The following is a 17,312-nucleotide window of genomic DNA, read 5'->3' as shown; positions in this document are numbered from 1 at the left end:
CAGGGTATCAATGCCAAGTTGTAGTGTGGGGTGTGGTTGTAAAACACTGTAACATTGTAAGCAGCTGTGAATAGTTATAATCTACAATGTATCAAAGACCTGAACAGAGTTTACAAGCACTTGCTATAGATGATGGATATCATGTTTCTCTGGCCTTTCTGCAGTTTCATATAATAAAACTGGGTCATTTCACCAGCAGTTTTCAGGGCACTTAATTTCTATCAGTTTCTTTTGTCAATTTTGCCCTGCTCTTAACATAAACATGCAACAGGATTTAAACTGAAAAATTTATGCCATTAGGTAAAAAATTAGGTACTCATCATCTAGGGAGAGTGTTCTTCAAGATTGGTGTAAAAGCACTCCCTGAGGAATCTTATCTGAAACTAGTGAAATCATCATTGCCTGTGCCTTGGAATCCCCCTAGGGAGATAAGTACTCTGGCGTTTTTCATCCCTCTTCCAAAATGATGATAATGGCTTCTATGGCTAGCAAGTAGTAGTATGCATTTACTTAGTACAGACAGTCACACACTATAGGTGTTCAGATGTAACAGACAGTTCTTGTTTCTCTTCCTCAGGAGTTTGTGTTAAATAGTAAGGTTAATGTTATGTTAATGTATAAATTAAATAATGTTAGAGCAGATTATGTGTGACTTGTGTAGGTGAGTGGAGTTTAATATTTGAAAACATGTAGCTGGCTGAAATTCATTACAGTAACAGCAAGTTTCTGCTACATTCTTATTATTTGAGTTTATTCTACATTCTCTTTATTTGAATCATCTGCTCTGTCTGTATGAGCAACCTTGATATTAAATGCATTTATTTTGAGACAATGACATCAATAACAGATGTTGGTCTAATATGAAGGTGTGGATAGAAAACCATCTTGTGAGCCTAGTTACCAAATGACTTTGCTGACACTGTAGTTGTGTTGACTTTTTACGAGTCCTTTACGTGTCACATACATGTCTCTGTGTGACTTTCCCACCAAAATCTAACAGCACTCTGAGGAACAGACTTGAAACTATGCCAAAATTTTAGACCTCTCTCCTTTTCAAGTAGAAGTGGGACAGAATTGTCAAATACTTCATGTGACACCCTAATACTTGTAACGGGTGACTGATAATAGCAAACATCCCAGACCCGCTAGACGCACTCTTTGTTTCCTGAGCTGGAGTCTGCTTGTCTTTGTCTAGATCCATTGGTCTAAGTAGGTCTGTGCCTCGGCAAATTCTTAATTCCTTACAAGGTGCATTATGATGGGATAAGAGATGCTTGATCTTGAGGCTAAGGGTTTAACTTAAGCCCACATGATCTTAAGTGGTGAGTGATTGACACCCGTTTGGTAACACGGTGGGAGCTGCAGTGCCGGTCTGTACGTCAGGAATGAGTTCCACTGCTGGTAGGGACAAGAAGCTGTTCATGTTTAGCTGAAGTTTTGGGAGAAACGGCGATGTCACAGCATCACAGCCCACAGGGGAGATGGAGGGCTGAAAGATGGAGGACTGAGAACATAGAGAACAGACTGATACATGGGTACAGCCATGGAGACTTGTGTCTGTGTCATGCATGTGATAGTACAGCATGGACAGTTGTTGCTCCTTAGTGAGGCCAGACATCAACAGTGGATGAATTTATAAGCCACAGAAAACCTAATAATGCCAGCCACATATTTCGAAAATATTTTCTCCGCTAATTGGCATGCTGCCATGGGGAAGCTGATCCCTGTTATCTTGTTACTTGCAGGTGTTGTGGCGAATCCTGAGGTGACCTGCCGGTTTGAAGATGTTGGAACTTTCATAAACTAAGTTTAAAACTTGATAGTAAGAAAGAAGAATATGTATCTCCAAGCTGTATCTTTAGGGTGGACTATATCTTTGTTTGTGTACTCTGGCTCTAGGAATGTCAGGTATTTCCCGTACGAACTGCCTTCCTTTGCTCCTTTTTCTCGGGCGCCTCAGCAGCTCCGGAAGGGAGGAAGCGGGGCCGGGTGTTTCGATTTGGGTGGGAGGGACGGGTGATGCTTGGGCGGCCGGATGAGACTCCCGCGGGGCCGCGTTGGGTGCTTTAGCCCGTGGCTTTGTCAGGCTGGGGTGCTGAGCGGTGGAGGCTGCGGGGGCCGCCCGCGTTCCCACAGGCGCCGCGTTCCCGGCGCGGCCCCGCAGTTCCCGGCGGGGGCGGGGCGGGGCCGGCCCCGCGCACGTGAGCGGCGCGCGGCCAATGGCGCGATCGCGTGATGCGCAGCGCCGGCTGCGCGCGCGGTGGGGCTGCGCAAGATGGCGGCGGGCGCGTGAGGGGTGGCGGCGGGCGCGCCGTGGGGACGGAGGGAGCCGAGGCCCGAAGGGAGCCGGGAGGGGCCGCTGGTGCCGCCCCCGGGGTGCGATGGTAAAATGACCCAGGCGGGGAAGAAGAAGAAGCGTGCCGTGAACCGCAGCATCATGCTGGCCAAGAAGATCATCATTAAAGACGGCGGGACGGTGAGGCCGGGGGGCGCGGGGCGGCCCAGGGGGCGGCTGGCGGTGGCGGGGGGCTCCGGGCTCTGTGGTGATGCGAGGGCCGGCCCCGGACGGGTAGGAGCCGGTCCGGAGGGAGTCGGTGAGCCCGCGGGCCTCGGGCGGCGCGCTTGTGTCGGTCGCGGTGCCCTCACGGTCGCCGCAGCCCCGGTGGCCGCGCTCGGCAGCCCGGGCTGGAGTCCGCGGGGCGGCTGCCCGAGGAACACCTGTGAGCGTGTCAGGCCGCTTTGCTCCGCCCGTAAACGCGGTTTGTTCCTCGCGTGGGCCGGGTTTTGGGGCGCGGGAGCGAGGGCGGCCTCAGGCGCTGGGCCTGGGGCACGGCGGGTCGTTACGGCCGCCCGAGGTGAGCGAAGCGTGTCCGAGCCCGCCCTCGCCGCGCGTGGCTCCCGTGAGTGGCGGCTGCGGGGGCACCGTGCGGGCAGGGCCGCGGAGCGCGGCTCGGGTGCGGGGCTGCCGGCGGGGGCAGGGACCGCTGTGCCCGTGGTCAGGCAGAACGGGCCCGCGAGGGGGACAGACGCTAGCGCCTGAGCAGTTCCGCAGAGGGCGCCTGGAAGAAAGGTTTTGCGTTTCTTCTCACTCTTTTGCTTCCTCTTAAATACATAAATTTGAAAAAGGAAGGAAGTTGTTAAAGTGTTTTGGCTGCTGGAGCTTGGAGTTGGTTTCGGTGGGTTTTTTGGTTGTTTTTTTTTATATTGATGAGTGCTATTACTTCCAATGTATCGTTGCCCCTGGATTTTTTACACTGTGTAACACTGTGTAGCTTCGATGTTCCCTGTTCTAAATATAGTGTCATTATTTCAAATAAGGAGACAAGATGACAGACTAAATTGCTGATGGCCCTTCAGTTTGTCTTTTTGGAACAATAATGGAGAAGAGACAGGTGTCAGAGTCACTAGATGTGTTCATTGAGGTGGCCAACTGGCTGGATTACTGAAGTGGTAGGAAGCAAAACGAATTCTGGTGATTGTTGTTGATGTTCTCCAGGATCTGTTCCTGGTGTTTGTAAAGATAGAAATGTGTGAGATTACCTTGTACAAATGTTAAATGCAAGTATTTTAGATTGAGTATTACAAGCAGAGTAAATGTTGTTACTTAGGGGACATGGTGCTTCATTATTTCTCTGGGAGTCATTGATTAAGATACAGCATGTTGTGTTTCCAAGTGTCCCTAACGGCTCAGCTTTAACTTCCTTTTGCCAACAGAGGAGAAAGTATGTTACAATTAACTGCATTCTGTGATACTTGTAGTACATCATTCAGTGCCTGCTGCCAGTTTCAAAAGCTGAGTGCAAACTCCCATGAGTTCTGTATTAATTTAATTTTTTTGAAAACACGGAAAAATGAGCCATAAACATTAGATGAAGGTATGTAGATTGTTGTTAGGCAGCAAAAACTTCCACTTGTGATACTTTATGCCTTCAAATAAAGGTTTGGGAATTTGTTTTAAATACATATTTTTAAGTTATGAAGTGATGATATATGATATCTCTTATGAGAGATATCATATATCTTATTATATCTTATATCTTACGATATAAGAGTGTTCTTTATAAAAACAGCAGAAACTTCATGCATGGAATTTTTTTTTTAATATTTGCTGAAATGTGAAGTTTGCCTTTAGTGCTCAGTGTCCTCAGCTGCTTTCATTCTTTGCCCAGCGTGGTGTGTGGCACTGTGGGAAACAGGTACCTAAAAATGGCCCCCATGTCTTCAGTGTCTCCTGCTGGCAAACCAGTAATTAATCAAGCATCTTCATGTTCACGTTCCCGGCTGTTTGGTTTATTTTGGAACTGTTTGACATCAAAGAAAATTGTGTGAGCCAGAAAAAATATACAGATGGTTAATGAGGTAGTGGCACAGGCAGAAAGTTTCTGATTGGAAACCAAAAAAACCCCAAACAAGCAAAAAGGAAAACCCACCCATTATTTCTGCAAAGCCTCTCCTCCCACTGCAATTTCTGCTGGGTCTCCTTGACAAGGCAGTGGGTGGTGCAGGAGCTTGGGTTGGTGCATGGTGGTATTTTTGTGTTTATCTATTTGCAGCTTTAGTAGCTATATCACAGAAGGAATGTGTAATGGTGTGTTGTACTCAAGTGTGTGTTGTCAGATTTCACCAAAGAAGAGGCAGTAACACCAGTGATGTGGTTTCATAGAATCATAAATGGTTTGGGTTGGAAGAGACCTTAAAGATCATCTATTTCCAGCCCCCCTGCCATGGGCAAGGACACCTTCCATAGATCAGGTTGCTCAAAATCCCATCTAGCCTGCCACCGAACACTTCCAGGGGTGCGGCAGCCACAACTTCTGATTCAACAATTTTTTTTCCCCAACGATTTTCATTTTTCCTTCCCTTATATATTCATCTTATGTATGATGATGCATTTGTGAAGCAGTCATGAGATGAATTAGAGTTTAGGACTTCATTTGGTGCTTTTTCCTTTCCAGTAGAGGAGCAGCAGCTGTGGTCTTACACACGATGCCTTTGTTGCTTTGATAATTAATCTGTTGTTGTCAGGTGGGTGTTCTTAGGCTTGCCTGTCATGTTCAGTTTTTATCATTGGTATAACTGACAGTACAAAATGTTTGATTAAAGGCATCTTCTCTATAACCAGAGGAAGAGGTGTTCTTGAAGCCCTGTTTGTGCTGTGGGTTTAGCCAAGCTCAAATACGCTCTGCTCTGGCTGCTGTGGTAACAGAGGAGGGTTGATATTATTCTGATTGGAACATCTCAGTTCCAGCTTGTTCACATATGGGCTCTGTATCTTTTCTCTCCAGGTGTAAGGCCTTCTGATTCAGTTGCACTTTAGAGCATTGCATTTCATTGTGTTAGGAAAGCTCAGGAAGCAAGTTTGTAGGGTACAGCAGGGCAGGACACCCAGCACCTGCACCACACCTGTGGGCTCGGACAGTGCGTCAGGCTGGTACCAAAACCTTGTGGAGTGAGTGCTTGTAATGTGTCTTAATGCACTGCAGTGTAACTGCTTATCCTTCCCTTGCTTCACCTCAGAAGCATCCTTGCTACTGGATAGTTGCCACCACCTTTAAAAATAGCTATAGAGGTGATGATCTAAATGTGACTAAATTACTTCCCGTTTTTGTAGGTAAGAGCAAATAACAGTACCTATGATACGTGAGCACTAGCAACAAGAAAGCAGGGAAGTTGCACCATAGTGATCTAAATGTCACTTCTGTTTTTTTTTGTCAGCATGATGGAAAGTTCTGTTGGTGCTGCTTACAGCTGGGTGACATGGCAGAGGGCAGCAGTGACCCACATGAGGCCTCTAAAGTCAGCAGCAGTTCCCCTGTGCAGAACAGCCACTGCTTTTATTCTGCTGTTTCGCTTTGTGCAGGTGGTCTTGGAGCTGGATGAGGGCAGCGTGGGCACAGATGGCCTTTGAGCTAACTCACGTTTGCTGTGAATGGAGGTGCTCCTGACCCCCATGCTGGGAGGGGTGGGATGGTTTGTGACACCTCCCTCACTGTCTGTCAGGCCTCGGGGGGGTCACGAGCCAGCAATGTGACAGGAATCTGGGGGCTGTCAGAGTGAACCTGATTTTTTGAGGCTGAGTCAAACAGCTAACATTGATACTTGCAGTTTGTGCAGAGCTGGATAAATTTTTAACCCAAAGCTAAAATAAGGATTGTGGGTGGAAAGGGAAAGGAATTGTGGGAAGAGAGGATAATTATAGCCACTCTGTACCTACAAAGACTGTTAATTTACATCCTTGGGAGAGTAGGCAGAAAAAAACCCAGCAGGAATATCTGTATGGTATGTCTGTATTTACTGAAGAGGGCATGGGAAAGAAAAACAGCACAATGCTGAGGTACTTCTGTAATTTACCTTTTACAGACTGATATTGGTCACTTTCAAAAATTATATAAAATTATATTTTCTAGCAATAGGAGTGAGTAGGCAGTAAGATTTTCTGTATTTATTTCCTACATTTTTTCACTAAGCTTTTTTTTCTATGTTGGAAATATTGGAATCTGGGGAAAAAAACTTGGTATGGCTTGCATAAATCTCCTAATTAAAGAAAGACTCCAGTATTACCTAACTGCAACTTAAAATTGTGTAGTATTTGAGGCTGGAAGGCACCTCCAACATCACTAATCCAACTACCTCAGTCTCTTACCCCAGACAGGGTCAGCTGGAGCAGTTTGCTCAGGGCTGTGTCTAGTGGGGTTTGGAGGATGGCAACTCCAGACTTCACTGAGCAGCCCTTTTAAGGAAGGGTTGCTTTTTTGAGGTTCAAGTATAATTTCTTGTATTTCAGTATGTGTCTCCAGTCCTGTCACTGACACCTCTGAGAAGAGTCTGGCTCTTGTATTTACTCTTCCATCAGCTGCTTATACATATTAATAAAATCCCAGTGAGCCTTCTTGGGGAGCAGCTGAGGTCCTTAGCTTGTGTGTGTGCTCAGTGTAAGTGCCAGGTCTGATCATATCACAGCCACTCTGTTAGTAGCTCACCTTTGCACAAAATTGGCAAAGTAGATGTTAAGGCAGCACTTCTAAGTTGAAAGAATGCATATGAGATTTCTGAGGAGTTACTCATACTGCTTTCATATGAGAATAATTAGTGAACCCTATCCTTAATTTGCAAATGTTGAACTGTGGCATGTTGTTTGACAGCATTTACAGTCTAGGAGATGAGCAGGTTTTCCCTCCCATGCTCTTTTTGTTCCCTTCAAAAGCTACTTCTGATTCTACCAAATTGCTGAAGAATTTCAAGTTCCTTTTGTCAAATCTTTTGCATCTCTTCCTGCGTTTGAAGCACACTGCAACTGATAGGCCTGCACTCAGTATTTGGGAAGTGATCAGTGCTGGTCCTGAGATTTGCTTCTGGTGCTCATTATTTGAGTTTCTTTCCCAGTTTAGGGCTATGTTTTGCATGGGACACTGGTGCCTTTTAGTAACAGAAGAACTGTTTGATAGACCAGGTAGTGAGACTTGGGGATAGCTGAGTGTGAGCACTGCTGTGTTTTGAAGCCATGGAAACTTGGTTCCATATGGCTTTGTGTAGACTTAAGCACTTTTCTCAAGGAAAACAAACTAGTTGTCTGAAGAAGAGTCTATTTTCCCGTAGCATGCTTGTTTCCTGGATTGGAAGTGTAAGTGGTTTATTTTTCGAGATGGCAGTGAAGGATTCTGCAGCATAAGAGTAGGACACTTCAGGACATTAGCATCAAAGGATTAAAAAATGGAGTTTCATTCCATACCAGTTAGTTGGGCAACTATTCCCAAGTTTTGAGTCCTGTCTCATTATTAACCATTCTGCTTATAGTGTTCAGATACATTTATCATGACTGATAGATGATCAGATATTTTAATCACCTGTCTTTTCTCCTGTTTCAGCCTCAAGGAATAGGTTCACCCAGTGTCTACCACGCTGTTATCGTGATCTTCTTGGAGTTTTTTGCTTGGGGACTCCTGACAGCTCCCACTCTAGTGGTAGGTGATCCTCAGGAGCTTTTTCTTGCTGTATGGGAGGTGGGACAATTACTGCATAGGCACTGAGCATCTTCTGAATTACATGAAATGAAAATTACATATCACTGAGCTGCTCTGTTGTGCAAGTGGAAAGTTCTATATTTTTAGATGGTTTCAGAAATTTAATTTATTTTATTATAGCAGTGTAATGGTGTGGCACAACTGTTTATGTGCATGTCTGCGAACACTCAAGCTTACATGTAAATAGTTTCTGATTGAAAGGTGGTACTTGAAATTAAGGTGGTAATGAAATTATCTTTCCTTTCAAGATGCCATAAAACATTGACATATTACAAATGTAAGGACAAAAATACACTTGGAATGTGGTGACATTATGCAAGGGAGGTCTTTGCTGACCTGGCTGTGTTTTAAGCAGAAGCTTCAGAGCACAGACCCTGTTGGACCAGTCAAAACATCCCTGTGATTAGTGAAACAGTCATGCCAGTGTGTTTGTACCAAGGTACTTTCTCATGTAGTTGGTTGCTTTTAATTTGGATTTAATTTGTGAATAATACATGATGACAAATTAAATGGGCGGGGAGGGGGCGGAGGCTTAAAAATCTCCCAAACCAACACCACTTTAAAAGCAGTCTTGGCGCTGCTCTGAAAGCTGATGTTACCCATCAACAGTCTCTTGGGTATGAACTACACATCATCACTGAATGGAATTCCTCTCATCTAAACACAAATCAGACTGAGACAGCTGCATTTCTGGATTCTGCTCACCAAACTGAGAGCCACTACAGGATGAGAGGACATCTCTCCTCCCTCTCACACCAGTCCCCAGCAGATGACACAGTAACATTTGAAGAATCTGGTCAGAGATAATTTTCTAGGTTCTCTGTGGTTTATTTATATTTCAGGCACTGAAATCTCAAAATGCCTTCCATGCAAATATTAGTCACATTATTTGTGGTTTGCCCTTTTTTCTTCTATTTTTTCCTCTGTATTCTCTGAAAATAAAAAAACAAAAACTGTTGTGCATCATAAAGTTGGACGTATCATGAGCAATATTTGTAGTTGATATTGTGTAAATGACTGTATTTCCTCTCCAGGTTCTGCATGAAACCTTCCCAAAACATACATTTCTAATGAATGGTCTAATTCAAGGAGTAAAGGTAAGTTGCCAGATGTTAATCACAAGTACAATTTAAAGTGAATGGTGGGAGGAATATAGAAATAACTGCCAACTGAGAGGAACAGTTAAGAGGTTTTTCAATATGGCTTTCACAGTATGAAAAAAATGGGAATAAATTACTGCTGAAAGTGCAAATGTACATCTTTTTACTTTCAGTAAGATATTGCTTGATCTGTATCTACTGTTTGGGTTCAGCAAATACAAAGGTAATTGCTTAATCCCAAATGATGCATACGGTGCTGAAAGTGGATAATTTTTCACTTGGAGTTTGTTGCTCCAGTAGACTTTAAAATACAGTTCATGGAACTGCTTGTATGACTGGGTCATCTGCATTTTGAATTTTGTGTAGCTCTGAGATAACAGATCTCAAGTTTTATGTAACCAGACATGGGATAGAAGATCAGTGATGCTTGGCCACGTTGCCTTTGGTGCATTGCACTGTAGCTGTTGGCTTGAATGAAATCAGAGCCTGGGCTGCTCTCTGTGTTGCTGCTCTGACTGTGTTGTGGTCAGGTATCACAAACCTGACCTCTTAGTTCTAACTTCAGATGTTTTGTTTCATTTAGGGCTTATTGTCGTTCCTCAGTGCCCCACTCATAGGTGCCCTGTCTGATGTGTGGGGACGAAAGTCCTTCTTGCTGCTAACAGTATTTTTCACCTGTGCACCAATACCACTAATGAAGATCAGCCCATGGTTAGTAAATTGTTTCATGCCAGATTGGCTGTTGTTTTTCAAGGTTGCCATCTAATGCTTATGTGTGTAGCATTGTTGATAAAATGCTGTTTGTGCTTCATGGAAGATTGAGGCTTTTGTATTATTTCTGTGCAAAGCTGGAGGAACAGTCAACCTGAAGCAGCTGCCATGAGGCCAAAGGCCTTGTTCAGAATTTCAGTAGCTGCTGATTTTGATCTGGGCTGTAAGCCCTACATCCAGCACATCTGCCAAAGCTGGAGAATGCTGTCCGGTGAACTATGCAGGTCTGGATTGTGGCCGCAGTTCTCCCTCAGATACCAGCCAGCAACACTGAAATCAAAACTTTACCTGATCACGGTGCATGAGATAACCTACAATGTTGCAGCACTTTTACACTTTTGTTTCTCAGATTCTAAAATCAACTGGCTTTCATGCTTTGTGCACCTTACTGACCTGTTTGCTGGCTGGAACATTGCCCAGGTAGAGCAGGAGTCAGAGCCCTGGGCTTGCTCCTGACCCATGCTGTTCCTGAGGGTGGAGCAGCAGTGGCACAGCCTACACTGGCACAGGCCACAGCCAGCTGCTCAGGCAGATCTGTCACCCTTTCCCATCTCCTCTCTGGTCACGCAGGCTGCTCACCCCTCTTCAGAAGGAGCTTGTTTTTTCAGTGGAGATTAAAGTTTCAAATGCCAAATGCTAGTGTCTGTGGCATAAAGATATGGCTAATGTGGAGGCCTTTCAATGACCAGGTTCTCAAAATACTGAGGTTCCTAATTTGCTTTGGGTCATAGACCAATAAACCCAAGTTTATTAGCTGAGCACCTTGTTTCTCAGTAGTACTTAATTACAGCAGCTTTTTGTAGATGTTACAAAATCATGCTGCTTGTACTTGGAGCACGTAAGAGTTACACAATTCTATCAAGGCACAGTCACATTTGCTTTATCCAAGATTATCTTAATAAATTGTCAGGATAAGTTGGACAAGGTGATTTACTGTTCAACTGCACTTGGATTGAATAGACTTTGTGTTTCTATTTAGCTATTCTAATTTTTTTATTGTGTTCTTAGGTGGTACTTCGCTGTAATCTCAGTGTCTGGAGTTTTTGCAGTGACATTTTCTGTAGTTTTTGCATATGTAGCAGACATAACCCAAGAACATGAGAGGAGCATGGCCTATGGTTTGGTATGTATTGTTTGCCTCTTTTCCTGTTGGTATTCAGTACTAAGCTCTTCAGTTTGTCATGCTTTTCAAAGCTGTGTATTTGTTTCTTCTGTGATTTTAATTTGGACTCAGGTTTTTCTGTTTAATTGTTCCTGTCATCCAGTCTTGTATCTCTTGAATATTCTGCTTCTAAATGAAACAAAGCATGACCATATTAAAAGCTGTCGTGTCTGTCTGTCTTAAGAGCTGCTATCAGTCTTAATGATGTAATTTGAGGAGCTTTAGTTATTCTTGCATCATTGCCCACACTGATACTACTCTGTCATCTTGTCAGAAACCTTTTGTTCTGGAACTGCCACTGTGTGATACTTGACTGCCCCTGCCTGTGTCTCCAGTCGCTCTGCTGAGCTGCAGTTTAGAACAAACGTAGCTGAGTTACTTGTCTGTTTGAAGTTCTTCCAACTCACCTCTGTTTCTCCTGATAACCTGCCAGGTCTCAGGAGTCTTTACAGTCTCATGTTATTATGGATTAGCAGAACTACTTGTTGTGTTTAGGTTACAGAATCCATTACCATTCAGCAGGAAGAACTGAAAGCAATGGATATAGAACTAAATAGTTTCCTTGAGTCTGTACACATCAGAGATTGAGATACATTGAGAAAGTTCTTTCGGTTTTTAAGTTAATATCTTTCACAAGGCCAGCTGATTAACTGACAACTACTGAGTTGGATTAACCAGCATATTACATTTAATATACCCTTTGTACATGTGCACTTTTTTTAACAGACATTGCCTGTTTCACTAATATGAAGATTAAATACAGCTCATTGCTTCCCAGAGGTATCAGCAGAATCTACAGTTAATTAAACCTTATTATGTCAGTACATGAGTACAGGAGTGCTATGAGCCTCACACTGTTGTCCAGTTATCAGAAAAAAAAGTTTTTCTTGAAAAATTGTGATTGTCTAAAATCACAATATATACACAGCTGCTACCACATAGACATAGGAAAAAGGTTATTTTAAATCACCGTGTGATTATAATGGTCAGGTTTTTGAAAAGGAGGAAATGTGGGTAATAACACTGCTGACTTTTCTCACTGAAAATCTTACCAACTGTTATTTATTTCAGGTTTCAGCAACTTTTGCAGGAAGTTTAGTCACCAGCCCTGCTATCGGTGCCTACCTTGGCCGAGCGTACGGCGACAGCCTGGTGGTGGTGCTGGCTACAGCAATAGCCTTGTTGGACATTTGTTTTATCCTTGTTGCTGTACCGGAATCACTGCCAGAGAAGATGAGGCCAGCATCCTGGGGAGCACCCATTTCGTGGGAACAGGCTGACCCCTTTGCAGTAAGCTACTTAAATAGGGAATATTTTGTTATTTGTAGATACTGATCTTTGGATACAGGGAAGAGACTGAATTTACAGTAGTTCAGGCTTGAAAAACAAAGCCGCCTTCAAGCTTGACCTTGCTTCACTGGCGATACTTTTGCCAACAATCTTGCTAAACATACAGAGAATACTTTGGTGGTGCCACGTAACAACTTCATTGTCAGGCTTCTCAGAGCCCAGCTAGGGATGCTTTTTGGAAATGAAGGTGGAATGTTTTGTAATTCTTTTTTCTTGCCATAGTCCCTGAAGAAAGTCGGCCAGGACTCCATTGTGCTGCTAATCTGCATAACAGTCTTTCTTTCCTACCTCCCAGAGGCAGGCCAATATTCCAGCTTCTTCCTATACCTCAGACAGGTAATGTAACATTTTGTATGAATTTGAATAGAACTTCATTTACAGGATGATTTGAGGAAGTTTTCAGTATTACTGAACTAATACAGAAAATACAGATAACTTATGTAATTTAGAAGCTCCCAGCAACTGATTTAAGTCCCTTTGTTGTTCTGTTTTTCTCTCTTAGCCAGGCAAAAATAGAGGGGAGTGATGAATGAGTTATAAAACAATTTCTGGTATTTTGTAATTATTTGTGTTATTCTCGGACTGCAAGGTTCAATATGTTAAACTGGTATTATTTTCTGAGGGAACAATTTAATTGTTTTTTATTTATGCCCCTTTATTCCCATTTACTTGTTTGATGTAATGGAAAAAAAGATGAAGAACTGAATAATACTGGTCTTCTGCATTGTGTGTTCCCTCACTGGGGTTTGTGACAGCATGACACATGGTTTACGGTTAATAATCAGATTGCCTTTTTTATTTAATATAGATAATGGGATTTTCATCTGAAAGTGTTGCAGCATTTATAGCAGTCCTTGGGATTCTTTCCATTATTGCACAGGTGAGTTACTGCTCTGTGTGTCGTTGATTTGGCAAGTTGAAAAGAAGGAAGCATTTTGGAGAATGGAGAGCACTGTGGTTCCATAAATGTAACTCAGCTTTTCTGTGTCTGTGTTTTCCTAAATCTCTAAAAACTGGTTAAGACTCTAACTTAGATGAAAACATTTAATAACAAGTCTTTGGTTCATTAAGGGAAAACAAAATCCTTCGTGCATCGAAGAAGGGGTAGTAGTTTGGTCATATTACTTACTAAATGACTGTCCTCTTTTTTTTGGTAGAGGGAAATACTGCTTTTGAAGAACACTACTTTAAAATAATTTCTGCATGTATTTGACATTGAGAATAAAATGTTTTCAGGTTTTTTATTTTTTTTTTTTAATTCATTAACTCACCAGCATACTTGTGTTTAACATTTAGAGTAAGATGTTATTTTTCTGACATTTTAGTTTTGCCCTCTCTGTTAGACAGTAGTGTTGAGTTTACTGATGCGGTCCATTGGAAATAAGAACACCATCCTGCTGGGCCTGGGGTTCCAAATACTGCAGCTGGCCTGGTACGGCTTTGGGTCAGAGCCATGGTACGCACATTTCACTTTGGTCTGGCTGATGCGGGGTTGGTCTGCATTTTATCCCTTGTCTGAAGGGTGCGAGTGCAGGATAGCCAGTGCAGCGTCCCTGCACTCCCAGGGCAGAGCTCAGCCCCAGAGCAGTCACTGCAGTGTGTGTTTTGCAGGATGATGTGGGCAGCTGGCGCTGTGGCTGCCATGTCCAGCATCACTTTCCCAGCTGTCAGCGCCCTGGTCTCACGAACCGCCGATGCCGACCAGCAGGGTAGGTTTGCTCCTGGTTCTTGGAATTCTAGTTGAGAAATACTGTGCAGACCTACTGGAGTCTGGGCTTAGTGCTCATCAGCCAGGCTGAGTCTTGGCAGGGCAGCCCAGATACCTGAGCCTAGGGCACCACGTTAAATCCAGGTTGCTTGGAAGTTGCCCTGTGCATGTTCTGCGTACTTCTGTGCAGAGGAAAAACTCAGCGAAGCCCTAGAGCAGCAGAACATTCAGCAAACTGTTCCTCGGTGTTGCACACAGTGCTCTCTCCTGCGTGAGACAGTGACAGCAGGGATGGTGTCCATATCCCAGCCTCTGAACTAGCTCAGCATGGCGGGTGCTGCCTTCTGCTAGAGGCAGATGGAAAACCACTGGAATATATGATAGCGACAGGCTCTTTGTGCCCCTTGTTCACTGCTACACCATTTGCAGCTTTCCTACTTGGATCAGTTTGAAGTTAATGAAGACATTAGAAATAGTTAATTATATAACTATAGATAGATAAGAACATGTGTATTACTTTTGCCAGGTGTTGTTCAAGGGATGATTACAGGAATTCGAGGACTGTGTAATGGTTTGGGACCAGCGCTTTATGGTTTTATATTCTATATATTTCATGTTGAGTTGAATGAACTGCCCATGCCTGAATCATCGTCAGGAGGCAGTGTGGTTGCACAATACCATTTACAACAGGTAAGTTTCTTTTGTACTTACTGCTTCCAAAAGAAGAAGTTAGGAAGGGCTCCTGTTCTCATCAGTTCTCCGGTTTGATGCTGTGGTACATTTTGTTACACTGACTGTAATTGGAGGGCACAGAAATGGGTTTCTGAGTCCCTCTAGGGGAGGGTTGTTTAACTGATCTGTTTAATTACATGCACTAGTTTAGTTTAATTCTCAAATAGCTACAGCTGACAGTCATAGACAACTGTGACTCTTGGGAGGAGAATACCTTGAGGGAAGGGTGGACAATAGCAATGATAGCAATGGTGAATGTGTTTGTTTTGTTGTCTTTTTACTAAGGTTTTTTTTTTCTATTTTTTTTTTTCTTCTAAATTAAGTTTTTGGGGAAACTCAGAAGGAAGAAATTGCACCAGAAAAGGAAGTTGGCAAGCATTAATAAGAATCATGTGCTTCCTTGTCCTAAATCTTAGGATGTAATGTTCTTCCACATTCCTTCTCAGAATTGGTAGTGTAGTCACTAGTGTGTCAGGCAACAGCTCTTCCAGCTCTTCAAAGTGGGTAATTAGCAATTGTAGGCTAATGTGTGTCGAAAGGCTCGTTAACACTTTGTTGTTTTTTCAGAATTCCATAATTCCTGGACCCCCATTCTTATTTGGAGCGTGCTCTGTGCTGTTGGCACTTCTTGTTGCCTTGTTTATTCCTGAACACACAAACCTAAATGTAAGATCCAGCAACTGGAAGAAACACTGTGGCAGCCACGGCCATCCCCACAGCCCACAAGCTCCTGGTGAAGCTAAAGAACCATTACTGCAAGATACAAATGTATGACAAAAATCCAGGAAGACCCTTTGAACTCTTCTTTCATCAGCAGTTTGGGATACACATTCCAACTCCATCAAAATGTAATTTCTTAAGGTAATCTTAAGAAGTATATTTCTGCATGAAATCTGTAGGAGTTGAAACAGGAACTTTCTCCAAAGATGTTGCCATTGAACTAAAAACTTACTCGCTTTTATAAACAAACTGTTGCATACTTGTCTCTTGCCATGAAATGCTGTTACTGCTAAACTTTACATTCTAGTTCAGAGACAAACAATAGAGTCAAGGCATGAGCATGTGTCCTTCTGTTTCCTTACGGTGGTGAGCTTTAATTCTAGTCATGCTACGTCTCAATGAGACAGACTGGCATCCATGTGGACCCATCTGTTTTAATGTTGTAAAATCTTGGGTCAGATGATTCAAAGCCTTAATGTAAATGTACTTAAGTAGGGAGGTGAATTGGTATCATTTCTTTTAAAAGTCACATGGCAGGTTTTTTTTAAGTTTGTACTAATATAAAAATCACATGGGCACGCTTGCTGAACAGTAAAAGTTATTTTTATGTAAGTGCATTTACTCTTTCTATTTTTGAAGAAACGGTCATATCAAACACTTGTTGAAATACAAGGTGGGTGTTTTGGGCCTACAGATTTTAATACCGGCTCTAAACCTCTGCTTTCCTCTGTACCGTTTATTAAACCACTCTATTTCTGATGTTTGCATAATCATAAAGGATCTCGAAACTTGAATACACAGACTGAACTCTATAAGCTGATAGCCTTGAATCTGTCCATGTGCTATATAGTGGCCTTTGAGGACTGTCACAAGAACCCTTTTGCATTACAGAGCTAAAGTTTTAGTCCTAAATTTTCAGGACCCTTAGTACAGAAGAGAGCTTTATACAATTACTGATGTGAATTTCTCTAAAAGTGTATATTTTTGTGTCCAGTTGTATTATTTAAGTGTTCCTTTGTATAAATTTGTGTATAAAGTATTGTATAGGTTTAAAATGTTTTCATCTTGTGGTTATTGCTTAATGCTTTTTTACCTTTGAACATTCACCATGGTTGACCAAGAGCAGGAAAAAAAAATGTAAATATACTGTTAATAAAGTTGAATATTTTAATGAATTTTTAAATAATTGTGAATGTGTCTTCAAACCTTTAGTGAAGCTCAGTAGTTGCATGTGTGTTATACTTCAGCAGGTAGAAGAAGTCACCTGGAGCAGTGATCCAGCACGGAGCTTTATGTGTTAGCTAGAGCAGCCCTGAGCCCAGTGGCAGGGTCCCCGCTGTCCCCAGCACAGGCTGCCTGCAGCTGCTCCTCGGTTCCTGGGGATGCTGTGGGACACGACAGCCACACATCCAGGCTCCAAGGAATGAGCCAGCTGCACACAGCCAGCCTGGCCAGGGCCAGGCCCACAGCACTGGGGTTGGTTTTTATTTAGGTAGCCTGGGAGGTGCTGCCACACTCCTGTGACAGCAGCTCCTCTGCAGGGCGAGATGAACACAGCCCCTCAGGCACTGACACCGAAGGATGGCTGGAGAGAGGAGCTCTACAGGGCTGGGCCTGGGGCACTGCACGCCCAGGAAACAATGAGTGACACAGAAAACTGCAGAAAAAAGTAACGAAAATAGAGCTGTGCTGCTGCTTACCTCAGCTGGGAATTTCACTACAATGGAGATGTTGGTTTGTACTCCTGA

The 17,312-nt window shown here is 43.2% G+C and overlaps 1 protein-coding gene across 1 annotated transcript; it reads left to right on the top strand.

Moving 5' to 3' along the window:
* The first annotated feature begins 2,157 nt into the window (after positions 1-2,157).
* Positions 2,158-16,619, top strand: MFSD14A (major facilitator superfamily domain containing 14A). Its single transcript, XM_058843275.1, has 12 exons — positions 2,158-2,476; positions 7,866-7,961; positions 9,056-9,118; positions 9,705-9,832; positions 10,901-11,015; positions 12,126-12,344; positions 12,627-12,740; positions 13,213-13,284; positions 13,748-13,860; positions 14,016-14,113; positions 14,639-14,802; positions 15,412-16,619. Exons 1-12 carry the CDS (start codon positions 2,390-2,392, stop codon positions 15,616-15,618), a joined length of 1,476 nt encoding a protein of 491 aa, XP_058699258.1. The 5' UTR covers positions 2,158-2,389; the 3' UTR covers positions 15,619-16,619.
* The last annotated feature ends 693 nt before the right edge of the window (positions 16,620-17,312 follow it).

The sequence above is a fragment of the Poecile atricapillus genome, chromosome 7 (genome assembly GCF_030490865.1).
Source record: "Poecile atricapillus isolate bPoeAtr1 chromosome 7, bPoeAtr1.hap1, whole genome shotgun sequence".
Lineage (NCBI taxonomy): Eukaryota > Metazoa > Chordata > Aves > Passeriformes > Paridae > Poecile > Poecile atricapillus.
The sequence above is the reverse complement of the archived record's forward strand: the minus strand, read 5'-3'. Positions and strand labels throughout refer to the sequence as shown.